The sequence below is a fragment of the Macrobrachium nipponense genome, chromosome 2 (assembly GCF_015104395.2).
Source record: "Macrobrachium nipponense isolate FS-2020 chromosome 2, ASM1510439v2, whole genome shotgun sequence".
NCBI lineage: Eukaryota > Metazoa > Arthropoda > Malacostraca > Decapoda > Palaemonidae > Macrobrachium > Macrobrachium nipponense.
In genome coordinates this window covers 45,593,071-45,619,755 of record NC_087201.1, presented here as the reverse complement: position 1 = coordinate 45,619,755, position 26,685 = coordinate 45,593,071, and the positions used below count along the sequence as shown (strand labels likewise).

The window sequence follows — 26,685 nt, the reverse complement described above, 5'->3', positions numbered from 1 at the left end:
GTATCTAGATATTTGTTTATGCTAACTAGAAGCAAGAAAATTTGCTCAGAATTGTGTTAAATATGGTGAAACAAACTCGTATTTGCCATCAGCTAATTTCAAACCAAAACATTGGCTGGTCCGCGGAATACTGGCTTAGATATGCCATAGTATTTTATAATACAATAATAGGAGAATACATACAATATTATTGGATACAGTGAAGTAATGTATAACTTTTTAAAGGATTTATGGAAAAGATGCATATTTACTTTTTTCTCTGTGCTTATCTTAATTTTCGTTACTATGCCATCTACGTAACAGAGGCATCTCGAGCTTGTACGGTTGTCCTTCAATTTTTTGCTTGAGTAACAAAGCCAAAAATCGACCAAGTTGCACTGTTATATTTTGTACTTTTATTCCATGGAAAAACAAACAACATGCAGTGTTGCAAAATCGAATGTATATGAGAGTTTTGTCTTTTAAAATTAATTTATGCAACAATTGTAAATATAATTTATAAAAATGTGATTCAATTATATAAATTAAAATTTTATTATTCGGGCACAACTGGAACAATCTATCGTCTTTATCATGTGAAGGGCTGTTACAAAGACTTCAATTGGACATGCGTACTGCCACTGTATCATATTTATGTACAAAAATAAAATAAATACCCTGTAATGCATTTTTCATACACATTTTAAACATAAATGCTTGAAAACTTATAACAAAAAGCTGAAGTTTCATTAACAAAATGAGTTATAATTAGCTCCCAAATTAATAAAATAACACCATGCATTTTTCGGAACAGTGCTGGACAAGAACGAACGTGAAAAAACATCCTCTGACAACGTGGAGGGTAGATACAAAAGCTGCCTTCATTTGTATCATAGTTATCTACAAAAATAAATATACTCTATACGCAATATATTTTCATACACATAAAAGCATGAACATTTAGAAAATCGACACATCGATCGCTAAATTTGCACTCTTTTTAACTATATTTTCGGAAGAGTGGCAGTCGGTGGCTTCCAAGAACCAATGAGCATGAAAAAACATCGTAATTGATAATGTGAAGGGCAGTTTCAAAAGCTCCCTTAATGTCATATTTCTGCGCAGAAATAAAAGCGCCCTATACTTAATACATTTTCATAGACATTTTAAACAAAAGCATGAACATTTATAAAATCAACTCATCAATTGCTAAATTTGCACTTTTTTTAGCTCTATATTTTCGGAAGGGAAGAGTGGCAGGCGTCGGCTCACAAGAAAGAACATGAAAATACATCCTCTTTGATAGTGTGAATGGCAGTTTCAAAAGCTGCCTTTGTATCATATGTCTGTGCAGAAATAAAAATACCCTATACGTAATGCATTTTCATACACTTTTTAAACATAAAAGCATGATCATTTATAAATCAACATATCCATACGTAAATTTGCTCTTACATAACTCGATATTTTCTGCATAGAACAGCGTCAGAAGCATATATTTTACCCTAATACGTATGTAATAACTCTCCATAAGCTTTTTTAATATCAATTGCATAACCTTTATGGTCTGAACAGCATTTCTACAAATGTATGAACTTGTTAGACATAACGGTGCTAGTTGCGCTGTTAACCAAAAATTGTGCCGTAAAAATACCTTAAAATGCGTATTTTTTTATGAATATTTATTACGACAGCTGCAAAACCAATTCGCCGCTTAACGATTGTGCCGTTAACCGTGGGCCACCTGTATTGTAGTAACAATTATCAGGAATTCTCGTCTCGCCCACTCTGGACCGTGGTCTCACCCAAATGTTTGCAGATCGTAGAAGACAAAAACACTCTGAGAGTGCTAACAAAGAAACTTAACTTCCTCTTTTGGACAGAGCCCAGCAACATCATTCCTTTACCTCGTTTTGTCCTAGGGGAAACATTGTAATTGAAGACCAACCCAGCTGAAAGGGTAAGGTCTACAGTCAGATAGTGTCCTCTTCCTTAGGTTTGCCAGAGGTTTGTGGAACCTCTGGGGAGCCCCAAACACCAATCTGTTCACGAATCCTCAGGCATGGGCAGTTGATACCTTCCTTCAGAATGTTTGAATCTAGACCTTTATGGTTTTCCTCTGTTTGCTGTTTTGAGGAAGTACTCAAGAAGTTATGAGCTTTGCAGAACACAAGGATATAGCTCGTTGGTGGCCCCATAAGGAATGGTTCCCTTAGTTTCCTTTCCTGGTGGTAGATGTTGCTTGTCTTATTTCATTCAAGAAAGGCCTTTTCAGACAGTCTTTTTTGAGAAGATTCCTTTGAACCTCCACATGTTTCATCTGACCACATGGGGATTGTCATTACCTATCATGAGCTAAGGGCATTTGTAGCAATCCTTAAGTCTAGAAGGCCCTCCACTCTTTGACTTTTGTATCAATAACTGCATCATACTGACTGGAATATCGCTCATGATTTAAAGTATGAAAGACATTATCTTTTTTTACTGATAAATTCAATCTTCCTCTCATGGTTTACAATGAAATTTGGATGTAGTGCTCCAGATTTTAATAACCTTAGTTTGTGCCTTTCATAAAGGCATGATTTAAGAACTTTGACGACATATTTCTTTGAGCTCTTACTGCGGCAGTGTGTGTTAGTGAGCTTCAAGCCCTTTCTTGTATGTGGGGTTTTTTTTCTAATGATAACCTCTCTTTTCTCTTTCATTGCTTAGAAGAAAATCCATAGAATTGAAAGCCCCTTTCAGAGTTTTGAGGGCCTAGTTTAACAGCTTTGGTAGGCATTGCTGAAGTGGCTGTCGTATGTCAGTTAAAACTCTTAGGGGTTTATGTTAGTGAACTTCAAGCCCTTTCTTGTATGTGGCCTTTGTTCTAGTGACAACCACTCTCTTGTCTTTCATTGCTTAGAGAAAAAATTTAGAAGTGAAAGCCCTACTCTGAAGTATTTTTTGGACAGATATATACCTTAAAGAGGAGGAGTTAAGTATTTGCCTGTGATGTTAGAAGACTAAACATTCCTATGTTCAAGAATGTTTAAATCAATGCATGCACAGTTGATTCCTGAGATCTTACCATTTTTTTTAAATCCTTGTGGCTTCCATATCATAAGCACGTTTAGTTCCTTTAAAACCCATCACCAGAGAAGGTTGTCATGCATGTCAGGGAGATGTAACTGTTGTTGACTCATATTATTTGTGAAATGTTCATATTTATTGTGAGATGTAAACAGTCCTCTATTTGAGGAGGGGACACTTTCTCCTGAACCAAGTATGATGCGTAGTAATCTTGCTTTCTGTCTTATCGTTAGTTGTTATGAAATCCCACTATTGAATTTTGGGAGCAAGAAAGTACACATTGGAGTATAGGAGTGCACCTTCATATGTGAAGGTGGCAGTTGTCTTTAGTTTTTGACTGTCAGTTATGGGCTTTAGACTCGGGCTCAGGATTCACTAGTACTCTACAAGATAGTCCTTTTTTCTATGTAAGGATCCTCTGACAAGTCTCATCATGAGAGCCTTAGGTCATGTTGTTCCAATATCTGGCATAAATGGTACCTCGAGATACAAAATTAATCCGTTCCGAGGCGGTCTTCATATCATGAGCTTTTCGTATCTTGGACTGCATTTTACATGTAAAATGGCTAATCCGTTCCAAGTCTTCCAAAAACACCCCAGTAAATTTCATAATAAAGCTAAATTGACCTATAAACAATGAAATACTACAACAATTTGGACCATTCAATACCTAACTTAATACGTACTGCTAATTACCTGTAAATAAAGTGTATTAGTGTACATGGTATACAAGAAATACTGTACGTATGTAGTAAAATGTGGAAGCTTACCTTTCGAGTGAGGCTATCTCCGAAAGTGGCGACAGAGGAGGAGGACAAACGGCAGATATGTACGTACACTTAACTTTACGAAACACATAAAAAAATGTAAGGAAAACTTACATAAACTAAACTTTACAAAACACATTAACAAAACTGTAACACTTAACTTTACAAAAAACTAAAATTATAAATTTTTTTGTTTTTTTTACATTTTTACTTTTTTATACTTTACATACTTTTTATTTTTTTTTATTTTTTTTTTTTTTCAAAATTTCAATTTCATCACCACTTTCAACTTTCTGTTTTTTAGTATCACTTGGTTCTTCTTTTTTGCTTACTCCTGCTAGTACTAAAGGCCTCTTTAAAAAATAACTATCCAAGGAAGATTGCTTCTGCCTACTTTTCACAATGTTCCTGAAACGACTCGGGCAAGCATCATCGAACTGCGCAAGCATACGACCTGTGTAAGCCTTTTCGGGGTGTCTTTTTTTTCTACAAATGATTGCACTTTATGAAAAGCAGTAGAATATTCTTAATTTCTGCCGTGGTTATAGGGTCGTCCTCCTCCTCCTCGCTGCTGTTAGAGAACTCCTCTTGAACGACACTATGCTGCATGGCCTTCAACTCCTTCAGGTCATCCGTCGTAAGCTCCTCTTGGTGCTCCTCGAGAAGGTCGTTGGTGTCGTCCTCGTCGACGACCAGCCCCATGGACTTGCAGAGTGCAATAATCTCATCAAGATCTGGTTGCAAAACAGTTTCAGGATCATCAACTGTTTCTGAATCTGCAGCACCAGCTTCGCCCATGTCAAATCCCTCGAAGTCTCGGGCGGGTACGGCATCAGGCCAGAGTTTCCTCCACGAGGAATTCAAGGTTCGCCTTGAAACCTCCTGCCAAGCTTGGTCAATGAGTCGGATGCATATCACAACATCGAAATGCTCCTTCCAAAATTCACGCAAGGTGAGGTTTGTGGCATCGGTGATGTCGAAACATCTCTTGAAAAGATGTTTCGTATACAGCTTCTTAAAGTTCAATATCACTTGCTGGCCATGGGTTGGAGGAGAGGGGTGGTGTTAGGCGGAAGATAAAGAACCTTGATGAAGGAATACTCCGCTAGGATATCTTCCTCGAGGCCGGGAGGGTGAGCAGGGGCATTGTCCAACACCAGCAGGCATTTTAGAGGGAGGTGCTTCTCTTCCAAGAATTTCTTCACTGTCGGGCCAAAACACAGATTTACCCACTCCTTGAACAAAAGCCTCGTTACCCAGGCTTTCGCATTAGCCCTCCACATCACTGGAAGCTTCTCCTTAAGCACTTTGTGGGCTTTGAAAGCTCGAGGAGTCTCTGAATGATAGACCAGTAGGGGCTTCACCTTGCAATCCCCACTGGCGTTTGAACAAAGTGCGAGCGTAAGGCTGTCTTTCATAGGCTTATGCCCGGGTAGCTGCTTCTCTTCCTCCGTGATGTATGTCCGACAAGGCATTTTTTTCCAAAAAAGGCCAGTCTCATCACAGTTGAAGACTTGTTGAGAACTGTAGCCTTCATTGATCATCATCTCACCGAACGTCTTAATAAAGGCTTCGGCCGCTTTTGTGTCCGAGCTGGCAGCCTCCCCATGCCGCACCACCGAACGGATGCCAGTCCGTTTACGCAATTTCTTGAACCACCCATGCGAAGCCTTAAAGTCTGGGGTTGGCGTTGATGTCCCTTCTCCTCCGTCGTCTTCGGCCTGGGCAATCAAATCGCCAAAAATAGCGCTGGCCTTGTGGGAGATTTCCGTCTCCGTTATCGTATCGCCAGCGATTTATTTGTCTTTTATCCAGACAAGAAGAAGCCTTTCCATCTCATCATGCACGTGGGTCCTCTTGCTGGACAAAATAGTGATGCCCTTGGAAGGTGTAGCTGCTTTGATGGTTGGCGATCACACTCAATCGCATACCAGCTTCATACTCCATCTTCGTTTCCAAAGAGAGCATCCTCTTCTTTCCGTGAATTTCAAGTTTCTTGGGACCCATGACTACGTATATACTGTACGTAATTATGTTATGTAGTACGTATAAGTATGGAGTAAAGTTCTCACACAACACGATAAAGTATACTACTACAACGAAATCACTAACGAATTTACGTTAATAAACAAAATTGTTAGAACGAACGAATACCGCGTGCGTACGATACAGATGATGCTGTGCAGTGGCCGAAGAAGCACGCCGCTACGTAGTAGATGCATCATTGGAGGGATGCTGACCAATAGGAGAGAAGGATCTCATGGCGGTGACTAGCATCAGGAACCAATGGGAGAGCAGGAGGATGGTGGCGAGGCTACTCAGTTGGCGGTGCACGAGTTTCAAAATTGTTATCGGTGGTCCGGGCGAATCTTGGACTTTACAGCAACAACCTTTCGTATCTTGAGCAATTTTCGTATGTAGAGCTGTAAAATTTTTCGTATTAGCTTTCATATCTCGAGTTTTTCGTAAGTTGAGCCTTTCGTATCTCGAGATACCACTGTACTTTCCATCAAGGGTCACACAAGAGGCAGGAATGTTGTGAAGCTTATTTCCCCTCATTAAAAACTTTTAGTTCACTTGGCTGATTATTGTTTCTCTGGCCGCACTAACCCACTATCCTTATTCAATGGTAGTCAGCTGACTTTACCATTAGGCAAGATTCATTCCAAATAATGACAATTTTCTTGATAAAATTAATTATTTGGATACTTACCTACTGTTACAGTGGAAACCCACCCAGCCTTCCCACATGTTAAGTGGGTGGTCGGTCATGAAGAATTTTGACAAGAAGATAAACATTCCAGCACCACTTTGTGGGAAACAGGTGATTATGGAGAAAGTCCTAGTGTGTTAGCCAAGCAATATTTTTTTGTATTTTTTATGCCAATAACACCTAATGGCGTGAAGACATAAGTTAACTTTAATGTTAGGCAAGTATCCAGAAAATTGTCATTTTTGCTTGGGTTAATGTTTGATTTATGAATGTGGTGGTACATTATTATATCATGAAAAATGGTGTCACTAAAGGAATTTTTCAAGTTAAAGTCATTTATGTGTATCAAGAGCCTGGAATAAAATTTAAATTTGATGATGAAAAAAGCTATGATTTTGCAGACTGTATCATCTCTGGAGCTTCCTCTTTTAGGGATGAGTTAAGTACTTCAACTTGATGGTGTGAATAAGTTATCTGATATTAATAGCAATAATCTTTGTTCTCACTGCTATTCATATCATTATTACTGTATCCATATCTTTCAGAAAGTTCCAAGAGGATAGTGCAAAACGTTATATCATTGACATTGAGTGCGGTGATCCATTTGAACGTGAATCTGTGGAATGGGTTATTATTAGAATTAAAGGTATTTCTATAACAGACTTTATTTTGCAGTTTGTATAATTTGTGAATATATTAGAAATGTATGGTGCTCACAATATCTCAAAGAGTGCTATTGCTAAGAAAGTTAACATAATGCTTGCAACATAAAAGTATCAAGGTAATTAATGTTTATTAGTGTCGTATATAACCATAAGCTCCAACTGCAATAATTAATAATAGTATAGTTTGCTCAATTAGCCCAAACATACTTGTATTAGAGGAAGAATTTCTTTTTCAGGTCAAAGCTTTATGTTGCATCAGATAAGAAAAATGGTAGGACTCGCAATAGCAGTTCTTCGAGGGTTAGCAAGCCCAGATGTAATAAGCAAGGCATGGGGAAAGGACCGTGTAGATGTGCCAATAGCTCCAAGTCTTGGTTTAGTACTAGAAGAACCTCATTATGATAAATACAATCTTAGATATGGCTCAGATGGTATCCATGAAGTAAGAATTGTAAATTTCTTATAACTGAAATCATTAGTTACTTAGAAGTGTTTGATGTCTTTGTTGCTTTTTTTTATGAGTAGCAATTACATTTTACCCTGTGGGTATTCAGAATACAAACAAAATATTTTGTAGATTTAGCTGCTAAGTCCAAACCCAGTTTTGTTTTTCAGCAGTTAACCCTTAAACGCCGACTGGACGTATTATACGTCAACTAAAATTGTCTGTCGGGTGCTTTATTGACTTATGATATGTCGACTACAAAAAGTTTTTTAAATATTCGCGGAAAAGTAGTTATAGGCCTACTTTGCAAAAAATTTAAAATCACGTGCCTTGAGGGATGCTGGGAGTTCACGGATCAAGCTGTTGTTTTGTTTACAAGCGTTACCCAGGCACGCGTGCGCGAATTTCTTTCTTCTCGCACAAAAAAGCATCAGAGACACATCTCAGAAATTCTTTTGTCAGTTTGTCGTAATTTTTGCACCGTTTTATATTAGCCATTACATAGAGTTTTATATATGAAAATGGGCACAATTTCATTTAGAATACAACAAAAAACAACCCATGGTTGTAACTTTTATCAGTTTTGAAATACTTTCATATAAATCCCGATGTGTGGCAAAATTTCAACCTTCGGTCAACTTTGACTCTACCGAAATGGTCAAAAAATGCAATTGTAAGCTAAAACTCTTACATTCTAGTAATATTCAATCATTTAACTTCATTTTGCAACAAATTGGAAGTCTCTAGCACAATATTTTGATTTATGGTGAATTTTTGAAAAATAACTTTTTCCTTATGTCCTCACAGTAACTTTGCTGAAAATCTTAAAAATTCTTTTGTCAATTTGTCGTAATGTTTGCACCATTTTATATTAGCCATTACATAAAATTTTATGTTTGAAAATGTGTGCAATTTCATGTAGAATACAACAAAAAACAACCCATGATTGTAGCTTTTATCAGTTTTGAAATATTTTCAACCTTCAGTCAACTTCAACTCGACCGAAATAGTTGAAAAATGCAATTGTAAGCTAAAACTCTTACATTCTAGTATTACATTCTAGTAATATTCAATCATTTACCTTCATATTGCAACAAATTGGAAAACTGTAGCACAATAATTTGATTTATGGTGAATTTTTGAAAAACACTTTTTCCTAGGGTCCACGCGTGGTATCTCCACCGAAAATCTCGGAAATTCTTTCGTCAGTTTGTCGTAATGTTTGCACCATTTTATATCAACCGTTACTTAAAGTTTTAAATATGAAAATGTGCACAATTTCATGTAGAATACAACAAAAAACAACCCATGGTTGTAGCTTTTATCAGTTTTGAAATATTTCCATATAAATCACGATGATTGCCAAAATTTCAACTTTTGGTCAACTTTAACTTGACCGAAATGGTCGAAAAACGCAATTGTAAGCCAAAACTCTTACATTCTAGTAATATTCAATCATTTACCTTCATTTTGCAACAAATTACAAGTCTCTAGCACAATATTTCGATTTATGGTGAATTTAAAAAAAATTCCTTACGTCCGCACGGTAACTGCCGAAAATAGAAATTCTTTCGTCAGTTTGTCGTAATGTTTGCACCATTTTATATTAGCCGTTACATAAAATTTTATATATGAAAATGTGTGCAATTTCATGTAGAATACAACAAAAAATAACTCATGGATGTAGCTTTTATCAGTTTTGAAATATTTTCATATAAATCACAATAAATAGGAAAAATTTGACCTTCGGTCAACTTTTAACCAGACCGAAATGGTCGAAAACTGCAATTGTAAGCTAAAACACTTAGTCTAGTAATATTCAATCAATTACCTTCATTTTGCAACAGAGTGGAAGTCTCTAGCACAATATTTCGATTTATGGAGAATTTTTGAAAAAAACTATTTTTTATGTCCGCACATTACGAATTCATACATCATTTTGTGATAATATTTTCTCTGTGTTTCTTTGATCGTTTTACAATTTGTTATATACCAAAATCATCGTAATTTAGTGTATACTACAATACAATGAAAAAGAATTATCTCTAGCTTTAGCCATTTTGCTCATAGCGCCGCGATTTGTATACAATTATATATGAAAAAATTTTTTGCACTCATATAATGATATTTTTTTCATTTCTGATGGTTGCTTACTAAACTTCAGGCAATGACAAAAAAAGGAGCCAAAAATGAACTCTTAATCTTGAAAACTAAGCGTGCTGTGATTTAAAAAAAAAAAAAATTTCTGCTTCGGCACTCACTCCAGAACGCCGCCAGCATACGAGAGAGACTTTGGTAAATAGCGGCTCGGCGTTTAAGGGTTAAGATAGGTAAAGTGTTTATGGACAGTTTTTTGGTGTTGTTATCCATTTTCATTATTTAGGTATTTAGGGAAAATTTCTCATTTTGATGATTTTGCTTGTTATATTTAACTTTCTGGCATGATTCCCTTGCACTTTTTATGCTTTTAAGAATGTGGTAAAAGACTGTGGTTACTGAAAAAGGAAATAATAATAATTTAATACAGTTTGTTTTGCTAGTAGAAGTGGATAGTGTGAAACTTAAATTTTGTACTTTTAGCCACTTATTATTTGATGACATTAAGAAACATGGGCATATAAGATACACCCCAATTTAAGCAGAAGCAGAGCATATTTAAGAAAAAAATTGTAATTTACAGGTTTACGATCACTTATGCAAAATTTTAAAAACTGAAAAGGTCTAAAAAGCAAAATTCTTTTATGAAGGGTAGAGCATCATAAGATTGGGCAGCTAACAGCTGAACTAAGTCACCCCAAGTTTGGGTGTTATGTGGCAAGATCTGTTGTTTAGACTGCTAAAATGTGTGTGAATTGTTGGTCAACTTTGGGCTGTTACACTAACAGTGTCCATTTGCAGAAATCAGTCATGACAGTTGTACTTAAGATAATAATGTATCCAATTGTATTAGATGTCATATTATCATTTGTTCCTACACAAATACAAACCTTCGTTTATTACTTGGGATTTAGACATTCAAACATTTTTACAAGGTAGGTAACTACTGACTGGTAGGGGGAAACCTTTCCCAGCTGTTGGTCTGCACTTCATATTGCTTTAGGCTGCCATCAAGTTCCGAGGTCTCTCGGGACATTGTGTTGGGGGCTCCTTATTGATCCATAATAGTGCTTACTACATTCTGTGACTGTTTCTCTTGAAGGGAGGAAGGAAACACTATGCAGAAGCAAGTAGGTTAATTAGAGTAGTAGTATATACAAATAGACAGAGAGACATCGTCTCTGGAGAAGACAGAGCGATACACTGATATGCAATGGCCAGAGGTGGGACGAATACAATGTTACCATGTCCTCAAGTCATTGCCATATTCATAATGAAATATTGTAATGTGAATTAAAGTACATGGGAGGTGTATTTATTATACATTAGACATCAGTAATATTCATAACGGAAGGGTACATGATAATGTAATGAATATAAGCATCATAGTAAAATAACAGTAAATGTGCAGTCTTGCATTTCATTTATCTACACCTCCCTCCCCCCCTCACGCTCGTAGTTCCATCTTGAGTCGGCTCTTTTCCACTAAGCCTTTGAGATCTGCGTGGGACAACTGGAGGGTTAGATACTAAGGACTTTTCTGTGTATATGCAAGGAGTCACAGGGATGTGGGGAAGAGGATCATTACCAGGGGTTGGCTCTGGATGTAGAAAGTGATGATTACGCCACCGAACACGGCCACTGGGAAGACGCACCTTGTAGTCCCTTGATATGCCACAGCTCATAATGACGCCAACCTTGTCCCAGCAGTGGGAAGTCGGATCCTGGATCCTTACTTTTTGGCCAATGTTCAACCTGGGAAGTAGGTGGGCATGCTGATCGTACTGTAGCTTCACTTGTTCAGCGCGGGCGGCTGCACGACGGTCACAGTCCTCAGACTGTGCCTGCCACTCCTTTAAGAAAGACCGTGGATGAGCAGGTACGCAGGTACGGAGTGGATGGCCATACAAGATTTGTGCTGGAGAGTGGCCTGTGATGTTGGGGGCATTACGCAGTTCCAAAAGGCCCCAGTCAAACTCCTCACTGTCTATATTGCCAGAAGGTGCTGCCTTGTGGATCAGGTGCTTAATGGATTTCACAGCTGCTTCTTTGTGGCCGTTGGGCTGTGGGTAGTATGGTGAAGACATCTCGTGGTGGACACCCCAACGTTTCAAGAAATCCTGGAAATCTAGGTTGGTGAATTGCAGTCCGCCATCAGTCCTAAGGCGGAGGGGAACACCAACCTCCCTGAGGTAGCGACAAAAAATCCTTATGGTGTTGGAGGCAGTGGTGTCGCCTTTGCACGGGACAACAACAGGCTATCCAGAGAGTTGGTCAGTGACAACAAGGATTTTCCAGCGATGCTAAAAAAGTCAGCAGAGACAGACTTGAAGGGTCTCATAGGGTAATCGTCTTTCAAAAGGGGTTCCTGTTGAGAACTGGGCTGCAACATCTAGCAAGACTCATAGGCTCTGACAGTACTAGTGATGTTGGAGTCGATGCCTGGCCAAAAAACAGTATGCCTAGCGTGTCTCTTCATGGCTTCCACACCTCAGTGACTGTCATGAAGATGGGCGAGTGTGTGGCGGTGAAGGGCGGAAGGAACCACAATTCTTGCTCCATAAAGAACAAGGTCATCATCAGTTGAAAGGTTGTCCCTCAATTTCCAGAATGTGAAGGTCACAACGGTTTGAGGGGAATCCTGAAGTAACAGTCTCCTGGGGTGGAGAATCTTCCTCGGTGGTGACAGCGTTGGCAGTCACAATACTCCTTAGGTGTGTTGCGGCATCAGCACAGGTGATTTCATCCTCTGGAGTGGGATAACTGACTGGGGCTCATGATAAAGCATCAGGAATACAGAGTTGCTTACCAGCCCACCACACTGCTGTGTAGAGGTACGCTGAAATCTTTTCCTTTAGGCGTTGAAGGCAGGGGTTCTCAACTGCACCAAGTGAAAAGTGGTTAAGAATTGGGATGAGTGGTTGGTGATCCGTCTTGAGAGTAAAATGCTCGAGGCCTGGGAGGTATAACCGACGCTTAGACATAGCCCAGACTACAGCTAACATCTCCAGTTTAATTGTGGCATAGCACTAGTTGAAGTTTGCCGTTACCATGGTCCTATAGGAGTGTTAATCTAATCTCGTAGAGGCGGGATGCATCAGTCTGGAGAACCACTGGCAGGGCTGGGTCGAAGGAGGCAAGGACTGGTGGGCTGACAAGGGCGACCTTGACTCGACAAAACGCTGCATCGTGGTCTGGAGTCCAAATAAATGCTCTCTTAGGGCTCATCAGAGGGTTTAGAGGTTGAGCTGCAGCAGCCATATCTGGGGTGAACTCAGCTAACTGATTCACCAGCCCCTTGAATGATCGGAGGTCTGTCAAGTTAGTTGGAGTGGGAAAGTCGTGGATTGCACTGACCTTACCCTGATCAGCTGATATGCCCTCTCCTGAGAGCTGGTATCCAGAGAGTGACATGCAAGATGTAGTGACTACAAACTTATCCCTATTAAGGGTAATCTTGAACTTGCAGCGTGTGGTAAGCATCTCTTGGATTCGCTGAAGATGGGTGAAGTAATCTTCATCAGAAAAAAGTATATGATCCACTGCCTTAACGCAATTCTGCATTCCTTGAAGGGCCATGTCACCGCAGAGGCAGAAGGCGTCACCTGTAGCTGCAAAACCCATTGGTCCTCTACAGTGTTTGAATCAACCGTACGGTGTGATGAATGTCGTCAAGTGTTGATCTTCGGAGAGTTCCATCTGCTAATATCTACATAAGGCATCTACTGTGGTAAAATACCTTGCCTTTGAATCAACACTGGAGATGGCGGTGAATGGAGTTGGAGAAGGGTGTGTTGGTCGGGAGACTTGGTTGTTGAGCTTGGTGTGGTTGACAGTGATGAGCACGCCTGGTTCTAGGACATTTGTGTTCTGGATATTTGGATCCCTGGACATTTGCATCTGTGGACATTTGAGTCCCTTATAAAATGCATTTTTTTTACAGATAAAAAAATATTTTGAGTTCCTTTTTTCAGTACGGTTTTTCCACGCATTTTCTTTTCCAGAACATACTTTTCAACAGTTGCTTGTTATAGCTAATTGCATGTCAATGCATTTAACAGCTCTACAGTTATTTTTTCATTAGTATACTTTCAAACTATTGCTTGTTATATTTAATTGAACACCAATACATTCCTCAGCTCTAGACAAGTGAACCAGCAAGGAGTGTTATTGGAGCAATGATCGCTAAGGAAGATCCATTTACAGTTCTCCACTGCCACCTTTATCATCAGTGGGAAGGAATGTATGTTGATGGAGACAAAAAGCTCCAAATTGACCACCAATTCCACATCAAAGGAATAATTTTGAGATACCGGAATCCTACTGTTTTCTCGCAACTGGAGAGGAGTTCCTTGCATTAGATTCTGGCATCGAAGACGAGAATAGAATACTAATATTTGCGACGTAAGATGGCTTAAAAGATTTGGTAAATTCTAACTTTGCAGCAGATGGTACCTTTAAAGTAAGTCCATCAATATATTATCAGCTATATTGTATCCATATTCAAGAAGGTACTTTTAGTATTCCCAGAATTTTTGCCCTGCTTCTGGGTAAGACAAAGGAAACATATGTTCATCTAGTCACATATTTGTTGCAACTCAAACTGCAACTTAATCCAAGATTTTTGTGAACAGACTTTGAAATAGGAGCTCAGAAAGCTTTTGTAGAAAAGTTTCCAGAAGTAACAATAAGTTCATGTCTCTTCCATTTATCTTAGTCCTTTTTTAAGAAAATATGTGACCTAGGACTAAGACAACGGTGTTGAGAAGATGAGGTATTCAATTTGAAGATTAGATGTTTTTCCGCATTAGCGTTTCTTCCTTTCATTGACGTTGTCGAAGGTTTTATTGAATTGTCCGATGACTGTGATTTGCCACCAGAGTATGCCACTTATTTTGAAGTGACATTCAAAGGCCAAGCAAGGGGCCGAAGAGGGATAAGGTTGGAACCAACTTTTTCTATCGAGTCTTGGAATATTCAAGAAAGAGTTATAAATCAGTTGCCTAGATCTAATAACACCTTAAAGGGATTGCACAATGCGTTACAATAATCTTTATCGTGTCAATATCCCTCTAATAGGAAACTGATTGATATATTGAAAAAGGTGGAAGCTATTCCCTTAAAGGAAAAACGTGATTTCAAAGAGGAGTTCTAATAAGTCAAAAAAATAAACAGCTACCAAGAGAATCATGTTGTTAATAGATAAGTATTCTCCAGAAAACAACGTAGATTTCTTGAAGGGAATCCCCCACAACATTCATAGCTTTTGAGATATTTTTTAACTATGTACAATGATTTTTATTAAAATCTTGAAGTATTTTTAATATTTTTAATCTGTATTCGTTTCAACATTATACCCTTGATGTATTTTTGAACCTACAATGATTTTTAAATCTTGAAAAAGTAAACTTGTAAATTTTAAACTCTTTTCCTTTATTCCTTTTTATAGATGTATTGTTACCTACTCTTTTCTTTTAGTATTATTAAATGCTTTTACATTCAATAAGTTGTGATAATCAGCTATTAACCCCTTCAGCACTGGGACGTACACATGTACGTCTTTTACGGTACAGTAATAAAAGACCGGGACGTACGCGTGTACGTCTTACATCCCTCCTTGAAAAGCAAAGCGTTTTCTTTAGCTAGGATGGTTTCCAGACACAGTATTGTGTACGAGAGAGGTGCTGAAGCTCCACCCACAATTCAATCTAACCAATGAGCGTCCTATGGACGTCGTGACGTCATTTTCATATGGGATATTAGGAGTGGTACTGGCCAACATATACCAGTGCGCCTCAGGCTATTATCTGAGAAGGATGATGACGATTTTGTCCGTAAACCATGTAGATTTTAATTCTAAATCTTTTTCCCTTTTGATTGCAGTTATTTTATGTTTTTTTTTTCAGTATCATGTCAGATGATAGTGTTTCAGAGTCAGGGTCTGAGTACCTGCCAAATCTATCAGATGATGATTATAGTGATAATTTCTTAGAGGTTGACAGTGACAACGAGTGTTTGGAAGACATTGAACCTCTTGTCGATGAAGGCTGGCGGTTCATAACTGATCCATCTTGTGACTTGCGCCCAGACCCAGCCCCCCCTGATTCACGGAGGGTGGCAATGGGATTCCTGCTTACACACCAGATTTCATCTGCTTACGTGATGCATTTTTTTTTTCCTTTTTTCCTTTTTGTGGTGATGTAATTGACAAATTGTGTGAATGGATGAATGCTCGGGCAGAGTAGTACTTTCATTCAACAGGAAAGCGTAAGGTGAAAGGACTTCTATGGAGGCCTGTTACTGATGATGAGATGTAATTTTTTTAGCTTCCTGATGATTATGGGGGTAAATAAACTGCCCCATATGTATATACATATTGGTCACGAGATGCTGTTGCTTTTATTATCATTATTATTATTACTATTATTACTGTTTTATTATTATTATTACCAGCTGCCTAAACATTCATTGATGTATACGCTTTTTCTGTATGAAACCTAGGAATAACTGTTTCAGTAAGAAAACTAGTACTGCTATTACCACTACTACTATTTTACTACTACTTTACTACTTTTTCTGCTACTTTATTTCTATTACTTTACTACTATTTCTACTACTTTATAACAGTTCCTACTTCTGCAATTACTTTTTCCACTAAATATTCCTATTTTTTCCGATATTCTTACTATATATTTTGTAATTTTTTGACAATGGGGTAAAAAATATGCATTGATATCCGTACACACAATGTTTTCACATAAGAATATAAAGGGAAAATATGAATAACATAAAATTTAGTGGGAGCAAGTAATGATTGATACTCACGGTCGACAGGGGGTCTCATGCGGTATGCAAGCATTGGCAGCAATGCAGCAGGCCAGTGGCGAAGGGGTTAAAAAAAAAGTACTTCCATAAGTGTCCAGGGACGCAAATGTCCAGGGATGCAAATGTCCAGGGATGCAAACGTCCAGGGATGCAAATTTCCAGGGATGCAAATTTCCAGGGACACAAATGTCCAGGGACGCAAATTTCCAGGGATGCAAATTTCCAGGGATGCAAATGTCCAGGGACGCAAATTTCCAGGGATGCAAATGTCCAGTACGCAAATGTCCTGCCACCACTTTAGCTACCAGGATGAATGGGTGGCACCATTTTGAAGGTTCCTCACCAGCAGGCTTGATGATCCCTTGGGTGACCTTGGAGTCAAGTTCTTCCTTGACCTGGCTTCGGAAAGCCAAGGGGATCTGACATGGTGTGTGGACAGCAAAGGGCACTGCACCATCCTTAAGGTGAATCCTCATAGATAGGAGGACCTGTCATTGCCTGAAGTGGTGCTGTCTTGAGATCCTCTTTAGAGACCAGCATGTCCTTGAATTCTTGTGGAAAGTTTTCTCTGGCCTCAGCAGGGGTTGTGGTGGCAGAAAGGCGAAGTTCCTTGCACCTGTTCACATGTTTGACTTCAGTAATTGGCTTGGGAAAGTCAGGAGGGATGATGGCTAGTTCCAGACAGTGACTGTAAGGCAACAGTGGCATTGGGATTGTCCATTGTGAACCTGTATCACGGCAGAACAAGACTGGTTGTTAATAGTAAGGGTGGCCTGGAAGGTGCCCAGAGCAGGTTTCATAAGTGAGCCATCTGCAGTTACTGTTACATTTGTAGAGAAAGATTTCAGACTGCTCCTAGGAATCTTCAAGAGACCAAGGTGCTGTGATCCAATGACAGTTACTTTGGCCCCTGTATCGGGTAACATCCGAATCTGAGATGTAACACAGTCATGGGAAAGGAGTACACAGATGAGTTTAGGTGACCTGCCAGCAGCTTCCACACGCCAACAGGAGGAGGACTTTTAGGCCTGAGGTTTATCTGAATTCAGCAGGTGGGGTAGCACTGCCACTTGATGGGCCACTCCTGTGTGTTAGCCCTCTTCTTTAACTTGCAATACTTGTCATAGTGTCCCACATGATAGCAAACTCGACACTGAACAGTGTTGGCAGGGCATTTCAGCTAATAACAGATTTGGAAGCTGGAGTTGAAGCTGAAGTTTTTGCGTGTCCTTTCTGTTTCTTGTACGTAGAGATGGCACACAGTTGAGAAGGTGGGAAATGAATACCAGAAGTTGCCTTCCAGGCAGCCTCATATGAGCGGTAGATATTAACTACCTCCTGTAGTGAGGCTGTGGCATTGAGGGAGATGAGTTTCTGCATTAATTCCTCATCTTTAATTCCCATGAGAATCATCATCTTGAGTTAAGTTTCTTCACATACTGAAGAATTTCCAGGGCAAATGTTCACTTCCTCGGTGACATGTCTAAGTCGAACATAAAGATCCAAGAATGTTTCTCCCTCTAATTGGTTACAGCTTAAGAGTTCTCTTCTGCAAAGAGCTTCATATTGTAGGCTCTTCACATGAGTCTGTAGCACATCCATGACCTCTTCTACGGTCTTATCTGTATCAGGAAGACTATCCAGGGTGTGTTCCAAGATCCTCTGTGTCTCAAGAGTAAGACACATTCTAAGCTGAATGAGTTGCTTCTCTCTAGGAAGCTTGGATAAATTGACCACGACTGAGTAATCAACTCATCGATGTCTCCATTCGTGAAAGACTTGAAAACTGGCATCTGCTTGGAGGGGCAGTGGGGTTCTGGGTGATGGCTTTTTGAAGTGGGGGCACTGAAGGGCTTTGTAGATGGTGTAGTAGGCACTGACAAAGTAGGTGACATATTATCTGAAGAAGCAGCAGGAAGCAGCCTCTGTAGCAATGCTGTGAAACGGGCCTTTTCCTCCTGTCGATGTCTGTTGTCCTCCCTACGTTGTAGTTCATCTTCCTGGCGTCTTCTTGCATCCTCTTGTAACTGATTTTGCTCCAAATACTTGATTAAGTGAAGAAAATCAGCTCCTGTAGCTGATTGGGGATAAGAGGAGAGAGGAGATGGCCCCATATATTCACTTTGTACTCTTCCACTTGGAGTAAATTGTCCTTCCACTTGAATTAAAGTTTCCTCCACTATGAAGAAATTATCCTCCCCTTGTGCTTGTGGGGTATCAGTAGATTACTCTTGATATAGTGAATGATCCATGGTATATTATAACATGAAAATGCTCCAATGCATGAAAAAGAAAGAGCAAAAAAAAATTTGCTCCGTCTATAAAATAAAAGTTTTTACAGTATAAAAGTGTATTTATTCTGGCAGTGGCAGTGCAGTGTATGTGTGCGGGGCTAGTGGTATGGTTCCGGGGATGGGGGAGGTAACTGGACCATTGGTGACTGGCGAGTTGTCAGTGACGTCATGTCAGTTGTCATGCAGTTCAAACTCAGTTACCCGAAAAAGTCGGAAATAGTAGGATGTCGATGGGCCAGGCTTATCATGCATAGCCCTATTCTCCTTATTTCCTATGAAATACGGCACACAAACAACATTGGGAAACCACTTAAAACACTTTAGGGCAATACTGAGAGCACACACACACTACACTTTAAAAAGCATTGCACATTGAAGCACATGTTATCACTGTACATCCATGGGTATCCAGATGTAATGGCTGTGTCGTCCGTCGTCTTCTTGCATTACTTCTAAACTGCGCCATGTTTGGGGCTCCTTAGTGAGCCTTAATAGGGCTTACTACATCCTGTAACCATTTCTCTTGAAGGGAGGGAGGAAACACTATGCAGAAGCAAGTAGGCTCATTAGAGTAGTATTTACAAGTAGACGGAGAGACATCGTCTCTGGAGAAGACAGGGCGTTACACTAATATGCAATGGCCAGAGGCAGGATGAATACAATGTTGCCTTGTCCTCTGGTCATTGCCATATTCATAGTGAAATATTATAGTGTGAATTAAAGTGCATGGGACGTGTATTTATTATACATAAGACATCAATAATAATTATAACGGAAGGGTACATGATAATGTAATGAATATAAGCATCATAGTAAAATAACAGTAAATGTGCAGTCTTGCATTTCATTTGTCTACACTTTGAACCTTTTTATGAATAAACTTAAGTGTTCATTTTCTACTTTTGGTTTGGGCTTTTGACTTTGCATTATTATGATTTAAATTCATTTGTCAATTAAACATGCTTGCAAGGAATTCAGATCATTTTCCATGTCGGGATTTATACTTGTTTGTTGGAAATGTAACAGCTGCTGGTGGTGTACACAGCAGCTGCCATTTTCCAGTTTACTTGATAATAGATTTACCTTTCAGATTGTAAGCCTATGCCACTGAAGGACTGCGAGAAAGGTAATCATCCTATCACAGCCTTCCTTTTTATTCTTTTGGAAGAAATAGGCTAAATAGCCTTGTTCCTCTGCTCTTTGTGTGCGAGTCTGTCAGTTCCACACTCCACCAAACCCTGCAGACAAGGTGAGTATTGAGAGCAGTGGAAGGGTGAAGAGGTATTTTCCTTCCTTTCTTCTTTCTTCACCATGTTTTACATTTTCTTCCTTCACCTTGACCCCTTACTTCAAAACTATGGCTGTAAGTTTTGAGGGGGTTGGGAGTCTACCTCATGTTTGAAATCTTATGAGGCTTCTTTCAGTGTGCTCTTCCCCCAGGGTAGGGTAGGTAAGCTAGGTGCCAACAGCAATAGATTTTCTTGGAAAGGGATGGCACTGAGTGCCATCCGCTTAGAAACAAGATTATCTTCTATTTGTCTCATTGTAAGTGTTTTAGTTTGTATCAAGTCAAGTCTCCTTTCTCCAGTGACTCCCCAGAGTCACATACAGAAAGGGTTGTATGACATGGTCACGTGGCTAGTTCACTTCCTGTTACCCAGAACAGGCAGCCCCCATTTATTGGTGATCCGGTTTTATGGTGCTTGTCTAGTGATGATGATAACTGGATTTTTGGCACCAATCCCCGGTTATTCGCGCCTATAACTGGGGATCGGCTCTATTATCACTGAATGTCAGTTATTGGCATGCTGTTAGGAATGAAACCCCCTCTGATAACTGGGCAATGTATATATGTATAAAGTTTGAGGTACAGGTGCTCATAGCTAATAGTGTTCTTTCTGTCTATCTTGGGCTGAGTGGCCGTGGCTGCAGTGGAGTGCTATAACTCAGTCCTTCACTGTGACCCATCAGGGTTGCACAAAGAGGGAACTGCATGACCTATTCATGCCAGTCATCCACTTCCATTACTTGGTCTACTGATTGAATTTTGAGTAGTAAAGTGTTCTTTGTTTATCCATGGCTCGGTTGCTTCCCATGTGCTTGATCCTGAATGAAGTTTTCAGTAGGCATTGAGCTTATGGTTCTCTTTGTCCATCCATGGTAAGAGGACTGTGGCAAGAAAGGAGCCCTTTGCCTCATCTAGTGTGACTGTCTCTGGTCACTTAAGAGAGGCTGGTGTGACACGTTTGCATGGATCATTTGCTATTGGCAGAGGGCTTGTGTGACCTGTTTGCTATTGGTGTATCCAATCTTCAGACCAGGTTTCCTGGTGGTAATGGGTATCAGTGTGCTTTTTCCTATACTTCCTCTCCTCTTCCAAAAGTTCCAAGTGGAGGAAGACAGAGGCAGCTTAGCTTGGTTTTTCCTGCAAGAATTCTGGCATTTGGTCTTTTTGTGGCTTGGTAGCCACGCAATTCAGGGCACCAAACACCCTGTCAGCAAGACCATACATGAGCAAGGGAATCCTCACTCCTCTGGGAAGGGCCAAGGGCCCTAGGATTATAATGGCTGGTATGGCACCATCACTCAGGCCTGTGGGTCACCCAGCCTTCCTTCCTCACTTGTAGAAGTTTGGCTTCAAGGAAGGATAGGGTGCAATTGCAGACAGCCCTCATCCACATTCACGTGAGTAAGTTCGATAGCCATGACCCATGGTGACGTCATCATTGTGGGTTGACAACCACCCATGGCCTAGTGCATCAGGTTGAATCTCTCTTTACCATGCTGGATAATGTTGCTGGGACCATCAAATGTGTATGAGAAGTTAGGCTTAGATAGGCACAGGGGCAAGATGTGGGAGTGTTTCCATTCCCTTTGGAGCCTTTTTCCTGAAAGGGTATGTGCCTGGATTGGTCTTAGAACAGAGGAGGACACACTCCAGAGTGGTTGAATAATCCCATGGGGTTTCTGATGGACTTCCCGGTCTTGCAGGGGAGCAACTTGGAATATCTGCACTTGGAGGGACCTAAGGGTCATGTGCCATAGGATTTAGATACAAGATGAAGGGTCAGTTTTCTATGGCCTAAAGGGAGAACCTCTGTGCTACCCACACATTTGACAGCCTAGGTGCTCTGTTGGTTGTCTTGGTCACAACTTGCTATTGGTGATTTGAACCATGTGAATTCACTTTGTTCTTCACAAGGAATTCATCATGGTCAAACCAGCATAGTGAGTTATTCCTCCACCCTTGACTAAGCAGAGGGGGAAAGCTCTTGCTCTGGACAGTGGCAAACTAACTACAGCTAGAATCTGTGCTCTCTCTCTTTCTCTCTCTCAATTAGTTTTCTTAGTCTCCTGCTAGACCTTCTTAAAACAAAGGGAGTCTCTCTCTCTCTCTCTCTCTCTCTCTCTCTCTCTCTCTCTCTCTCTCTCTCTCTCTCTCCCTATCTTGTATAAGAAGGCAGCAACATAGAGTTGCCTGCCATGACTTTTGGGTGGACTTTTGTCCTTCACTGTAGCGAATAGGGTACCTTCCATGGGGTGGACAACCTGAAGGAAGAAGGTGCATTCAGGAGACAGAGAACTACCCATGAACCAAATTGATTTTGTAGAGGCAGGATACAGCATTTTCTCATATCTGTAGCATCTTGGCACTGAGTAAGTGTTGGCACAGAGGATAGTTTGAATGTCTTCCTAGCCTAATCTTTCCTATAGGCAACAATCGTGCAGTTTTCCTACCTGTTCATGTTCCTCGGTCCCAGTATAATCCAGCTGAAGACTTTGAACACTACAACATGACTTACAATCCACAAACTCCTATAAGACAGAGAGCTCTCTCCTACCCTACCAAACACCAGGTCCATGGGTCCTCTTCAGCCCGCTCTGTTATTGTTTACTTTTCCACCCCATGCCGCCGCCATCTTGTCTTCTAAAACGTCACAACATAACTTAAATGCATCAAGACATTTTCTGAAATAAAAAAAAAACATGTTTCCCATACATTGAACATTGCCCACATTTCACCACAGAAAATAGAAATGATAACACTGACTAAACTGATATATATTCACACTTACCTCTTTCTCCCTCCCTTCCAACCTCCTCCTAACCTAATCCCCTCTAATTTCCTTTATTCTCCAACTCTTTCCCTTCTGCATAATTTTAATATTTTCCCCTGAAACTTCTGCTTTAGTTAATACATCAGCTATTTGAGCTTTTCCTTTTATCCATCTCACCACCTTTATTTCTCCAGATTCTAATGTTTCTCTTATTGCTGCAATATCTATTTTTAATCACTTATTATTTACACCAGTACTTGATTTCATTGCAGTCACTTGTGTTTTACTATCAGTATTAACCAACGCTTCTAATTTTCTCCCTCCCACTATCTCTTCCCACAAATGTTTGAAATACAGTACGGTCCTGAACTTATGAGTGATCAGATTGTGTGATTCCCCTTTTATGCGGTCACTAGTTCTCAAAAATAGATTTTCTGTATCTGCGAAGCCGTTCAAAGTATGTGAGTCATGCGCCACAAAACGTATCAAATCTATTGTCATTTCAAGCATTTGGGTGGGGTTCACTGGAATGCAAGAGAAAGATTTCCTGCTCAGCCATTGGTTGAGACGGAAGGCTCCTGCTTAGTCATTAGCCAAGACGGAAGGGTCCACCTCGCATATTTGTGACGTCATAGCACAGTGAGTGTGTATGAATGATCAGTATCATCATCTTCGCCATATATATTTAGATCCGCGTAGTGTATTCTGATCGTCAACATCATGTATGCATCTGCCCAGAAGTTGAAGAGGAAGACCTATATTCTCTTGAAATTAAAAAGCTTGTCCCCAAGTTAAAGACGAAGGAAAGAGCAACTGTGCAATCGGCCGCCAGCTGAAAATGTGTCCTCCATTTTGGCAGCAGTTGACAACTTGATATCCATCATTGCTGGATATCAACTAAGAATTTTTTCTGTCTAGGTTAACTTGCTTTGACTAACTTTTGGCATTTGATCATTTATCATTTAATTTTTTTCTATTGTTGAAATAGATTTTGATGAAAATGATTAGTAAAAGTGATTAACAGAGAAGCAGATGTGTTTGAGAGAGAGAGAGAGAGAGAGAGAGAGAGAGAGAGAGAGAGAGAGAGAGAAACGTTTGATCTAAACTCTTCAAGAAACTGTCATTTCATGTTGAATTTTTAATTTTTATAATTTTTTTTTAAGAAATTGTAATTTCATATCAAATTTTGAATTTTTATCAGTTCTTTTTTATCATAGAGTAAATTTAGATGAAAACAATTATATATAATGAACGTAATGGACAAAGAAACTGAGAGAGGCTCTCATAACCAAGTTTGTTAGGCCTAGCGGGAGTGAAGACATGCATGATCCGCCAGCACCTGAAACCTCAGAAGGTTCACAAGCCTTCCTTCTGCAGAAGAACTCTTCACAGAGGATGAAATAGGGGAGTTTGAAGGTTTTTTGGCAGAGGATGGGCAGAGGAAATTCCACCTAAAAGGTTTTTCAAAGATTTTTACAGTAGGAAATGACTGTATCATACAGTACACTTGCACCCAATGGTGGCATTGTTTGCGTGTGGGAGTTTTCACCATTCTGGGTGTAATTTTAAATTTTGTACATGCAACTTCCCCGGCAGATATATATTTGTACATGCAACTTCCCTGGCAGATATATACTTAGCTATAGTCTCCGACGTCCCCGACAGAATTTCAAATTTCGCGGCACACACTACAGGTAGGTCAGGTGATCTACCCTCCCACTGCTGGGTGGCGGGACTAGGAACCATTCCCGTTTTCTAATCAGATTTTTTCTGTCGCCGGTTCCAACAACACCCGTTGTTGGTTCCGCCTGATTTGGATTTTGTTTTTTCGCTTGCTGTGGATCTTCTTGGACTGTCTTTTGGTGACATATTGGATCGTTGGCTTGGCATACGCTTTTGTGGATTGTTCTTAGGATTTTGCTTTTTCTGATTACTCTAATATGTCTTGACGCTGGTACTGTATTTAGAGTGTGTGTGATGGATGACTGTAAGGTGAGACTACCGAAGGGTTCGGTAGATCCTCACACTGTATGCATGAGGTGTCGGGGTAAAGAATGTTCGACAAATAATCCTTGTGCTGAATGTGAGGGTTTGAATGAGGAAGGATGGAAGTCTCTTTCTTCTTATTTGAGGAAGTTAGAGAAGGACAGGGTTAGGAAAGCTTCGTCTAGAAGCTCCAGTAGGTCTCGTACTAACGAGCTAGTCGAGGATACTTTAGAACCTAACCAAAATGTAGTTGTTGCAACCTCTCCTCCAGTTTCAGCCCCTTCTCCCTTCATCGAACCTGCGGATTCGTCTTCAGAGATGGCTGACAGTAAAGCCGCTCTATGCAGGATGGAATTGCAGTTGCTTGCAATGGAAGGTAAGAGTGCTGTGAGAAGTGATGAGTACAGTGTTCCCAGTGTAGTGGAGGGGGCGTCTGATCGACTCCGCAATGCTCCCAGGTCTAGACCTCTTCCAAACTCCCAGGCCCAGTGGAGGAGGAATGTCGAAAACCTTAAGGAGGTTGTGGAGAATCCCCACCGGTCAGGCGTCCCTTCGGCAAGCTCTGTTGTCTCGACCCAGGCTGCCATGGATCGCCACAGAAAAGGCATCCTTAGGAAGTGCTTTTCGTCTTCCGATTCGGCTTCTCCAAGGCGCGGATGGAGTTCAGCTGAGGAGTCTCGCCCTTTGAAGTGATCCTGGAAGGCTCCCAGCAGTGTTTTAGACTCCAGCCCAGAGCGCTTCCCTGAGGAGTCGCCTTCTGACACGAAGAGAGCCAGGAGATTCCAAGACAGCCCTGCTTCTCGTACGGCTCTTCCTTCTTCTCCAAGGCCTCTCTCGCCATCTCCTGAAGGAGATCAGGAGAAGTCCACTAAGCGTATCCTTGTGGTCCTCCAGGAGTAGCTTTCTACGTAGATGGGCGCTCTGGATAAGGACCCTCCTCGCAGGAAGGACATCCACTTCCGATCAAGAGGTCTAAACTCCCTCCTCGCAAGAGACGTGCTTCTCAGGACAGGAGCCCTTCTCCGAGAAGTTCCAGGCGCCTCTCCCCTGTTATGCGCTCTTCTCCTGTTAACCGCTCCTCTTCAAGCAGGCGTGCTCCTCTTGATAGGTGCTCCTCTCCTAGCAGACGCCCTTCTCCTGCCAGGCGCTCTTCTCCCAGCAGGCGCGATTCTCCTGACAGGCGGTCTACTCCTGGTAGATGCCCCTCTCCTCACAGGCGCTCTCCACCTGGTAGACGCGCCTCTCCTCGCAGGCGCTCCTCTCATAGCAGACGCTCTTCTCCTGCCAGGCGCTCGTCTCCCAGCAGGCGCTTCTCATCTGGCAGGCGCGATTCACCTGACAGGCGCTCTACTCCTGGTAGATGCGCATCTCCTCACAGGCGCTCTTCTCCTGGTAGGTGCTCTTCTGCAGATAGAAGCGCCTCTCCTACCAGACGTTCTTCTCCATGTAAGCGCTCTGCTACTTCTAGACGTGTTTCCCCTGGCAGTCTTGCAGGGGAAGTGGCCTCGTCTCACGAACGTCTTCGAGTGACTACGGAGGAAGACTTGGAAGACGTCTCGGAGGAGGAAGCCCCCAGATCCGCGGGTTTGACGGACTACAACATTTTAGCAGCCCTGTTGGTGCAGGAGTTTGGAGACTCCCTTAACCCGGCTGCTCCTCCTCCTCCCCGATCGCTTTTCTCCAGCACCAAGGCATCGAAAGGATCCTCCTTCCTCAAGATGCGTCCCACCATCTCTATGAAGAAGGCCTTGCAAGGAGTTGGGGAATGTTTAAGGTCCAAAGAG

At 40.8% G+C, this 26,685-nt stretch overlaps 1 protein-coding gene across 8 annotated transcripts in view; it reads left to right on the top strand.

Moving 5' to 3' along the window:
- Positions 1-26,685, top strand: part of LOC135220552 (pseudouridylate synthase 1 homolog) — a 217,279-nt gene that overhangs the window by 149,110 nt on the left and 41,484 nt on the right. For all 8 annotated transcript variants that reach the window (XM_064257746.1, XM_064257745.1, XM_064257743.1 and 5 more), the window contains exons 7-8: positions 7,077-7,177; positions 7,433-7,638. In XM_064257746.1, coding sequence (XP_064113816.1) covers positions 7,077-7,177; positions 7,433-7,638 — 307 coding nt within the window. The remainder of the gene's footprint in view (positions 1-7,076; positions 7,178-7,432; positions 7,639-26,685) is intronic.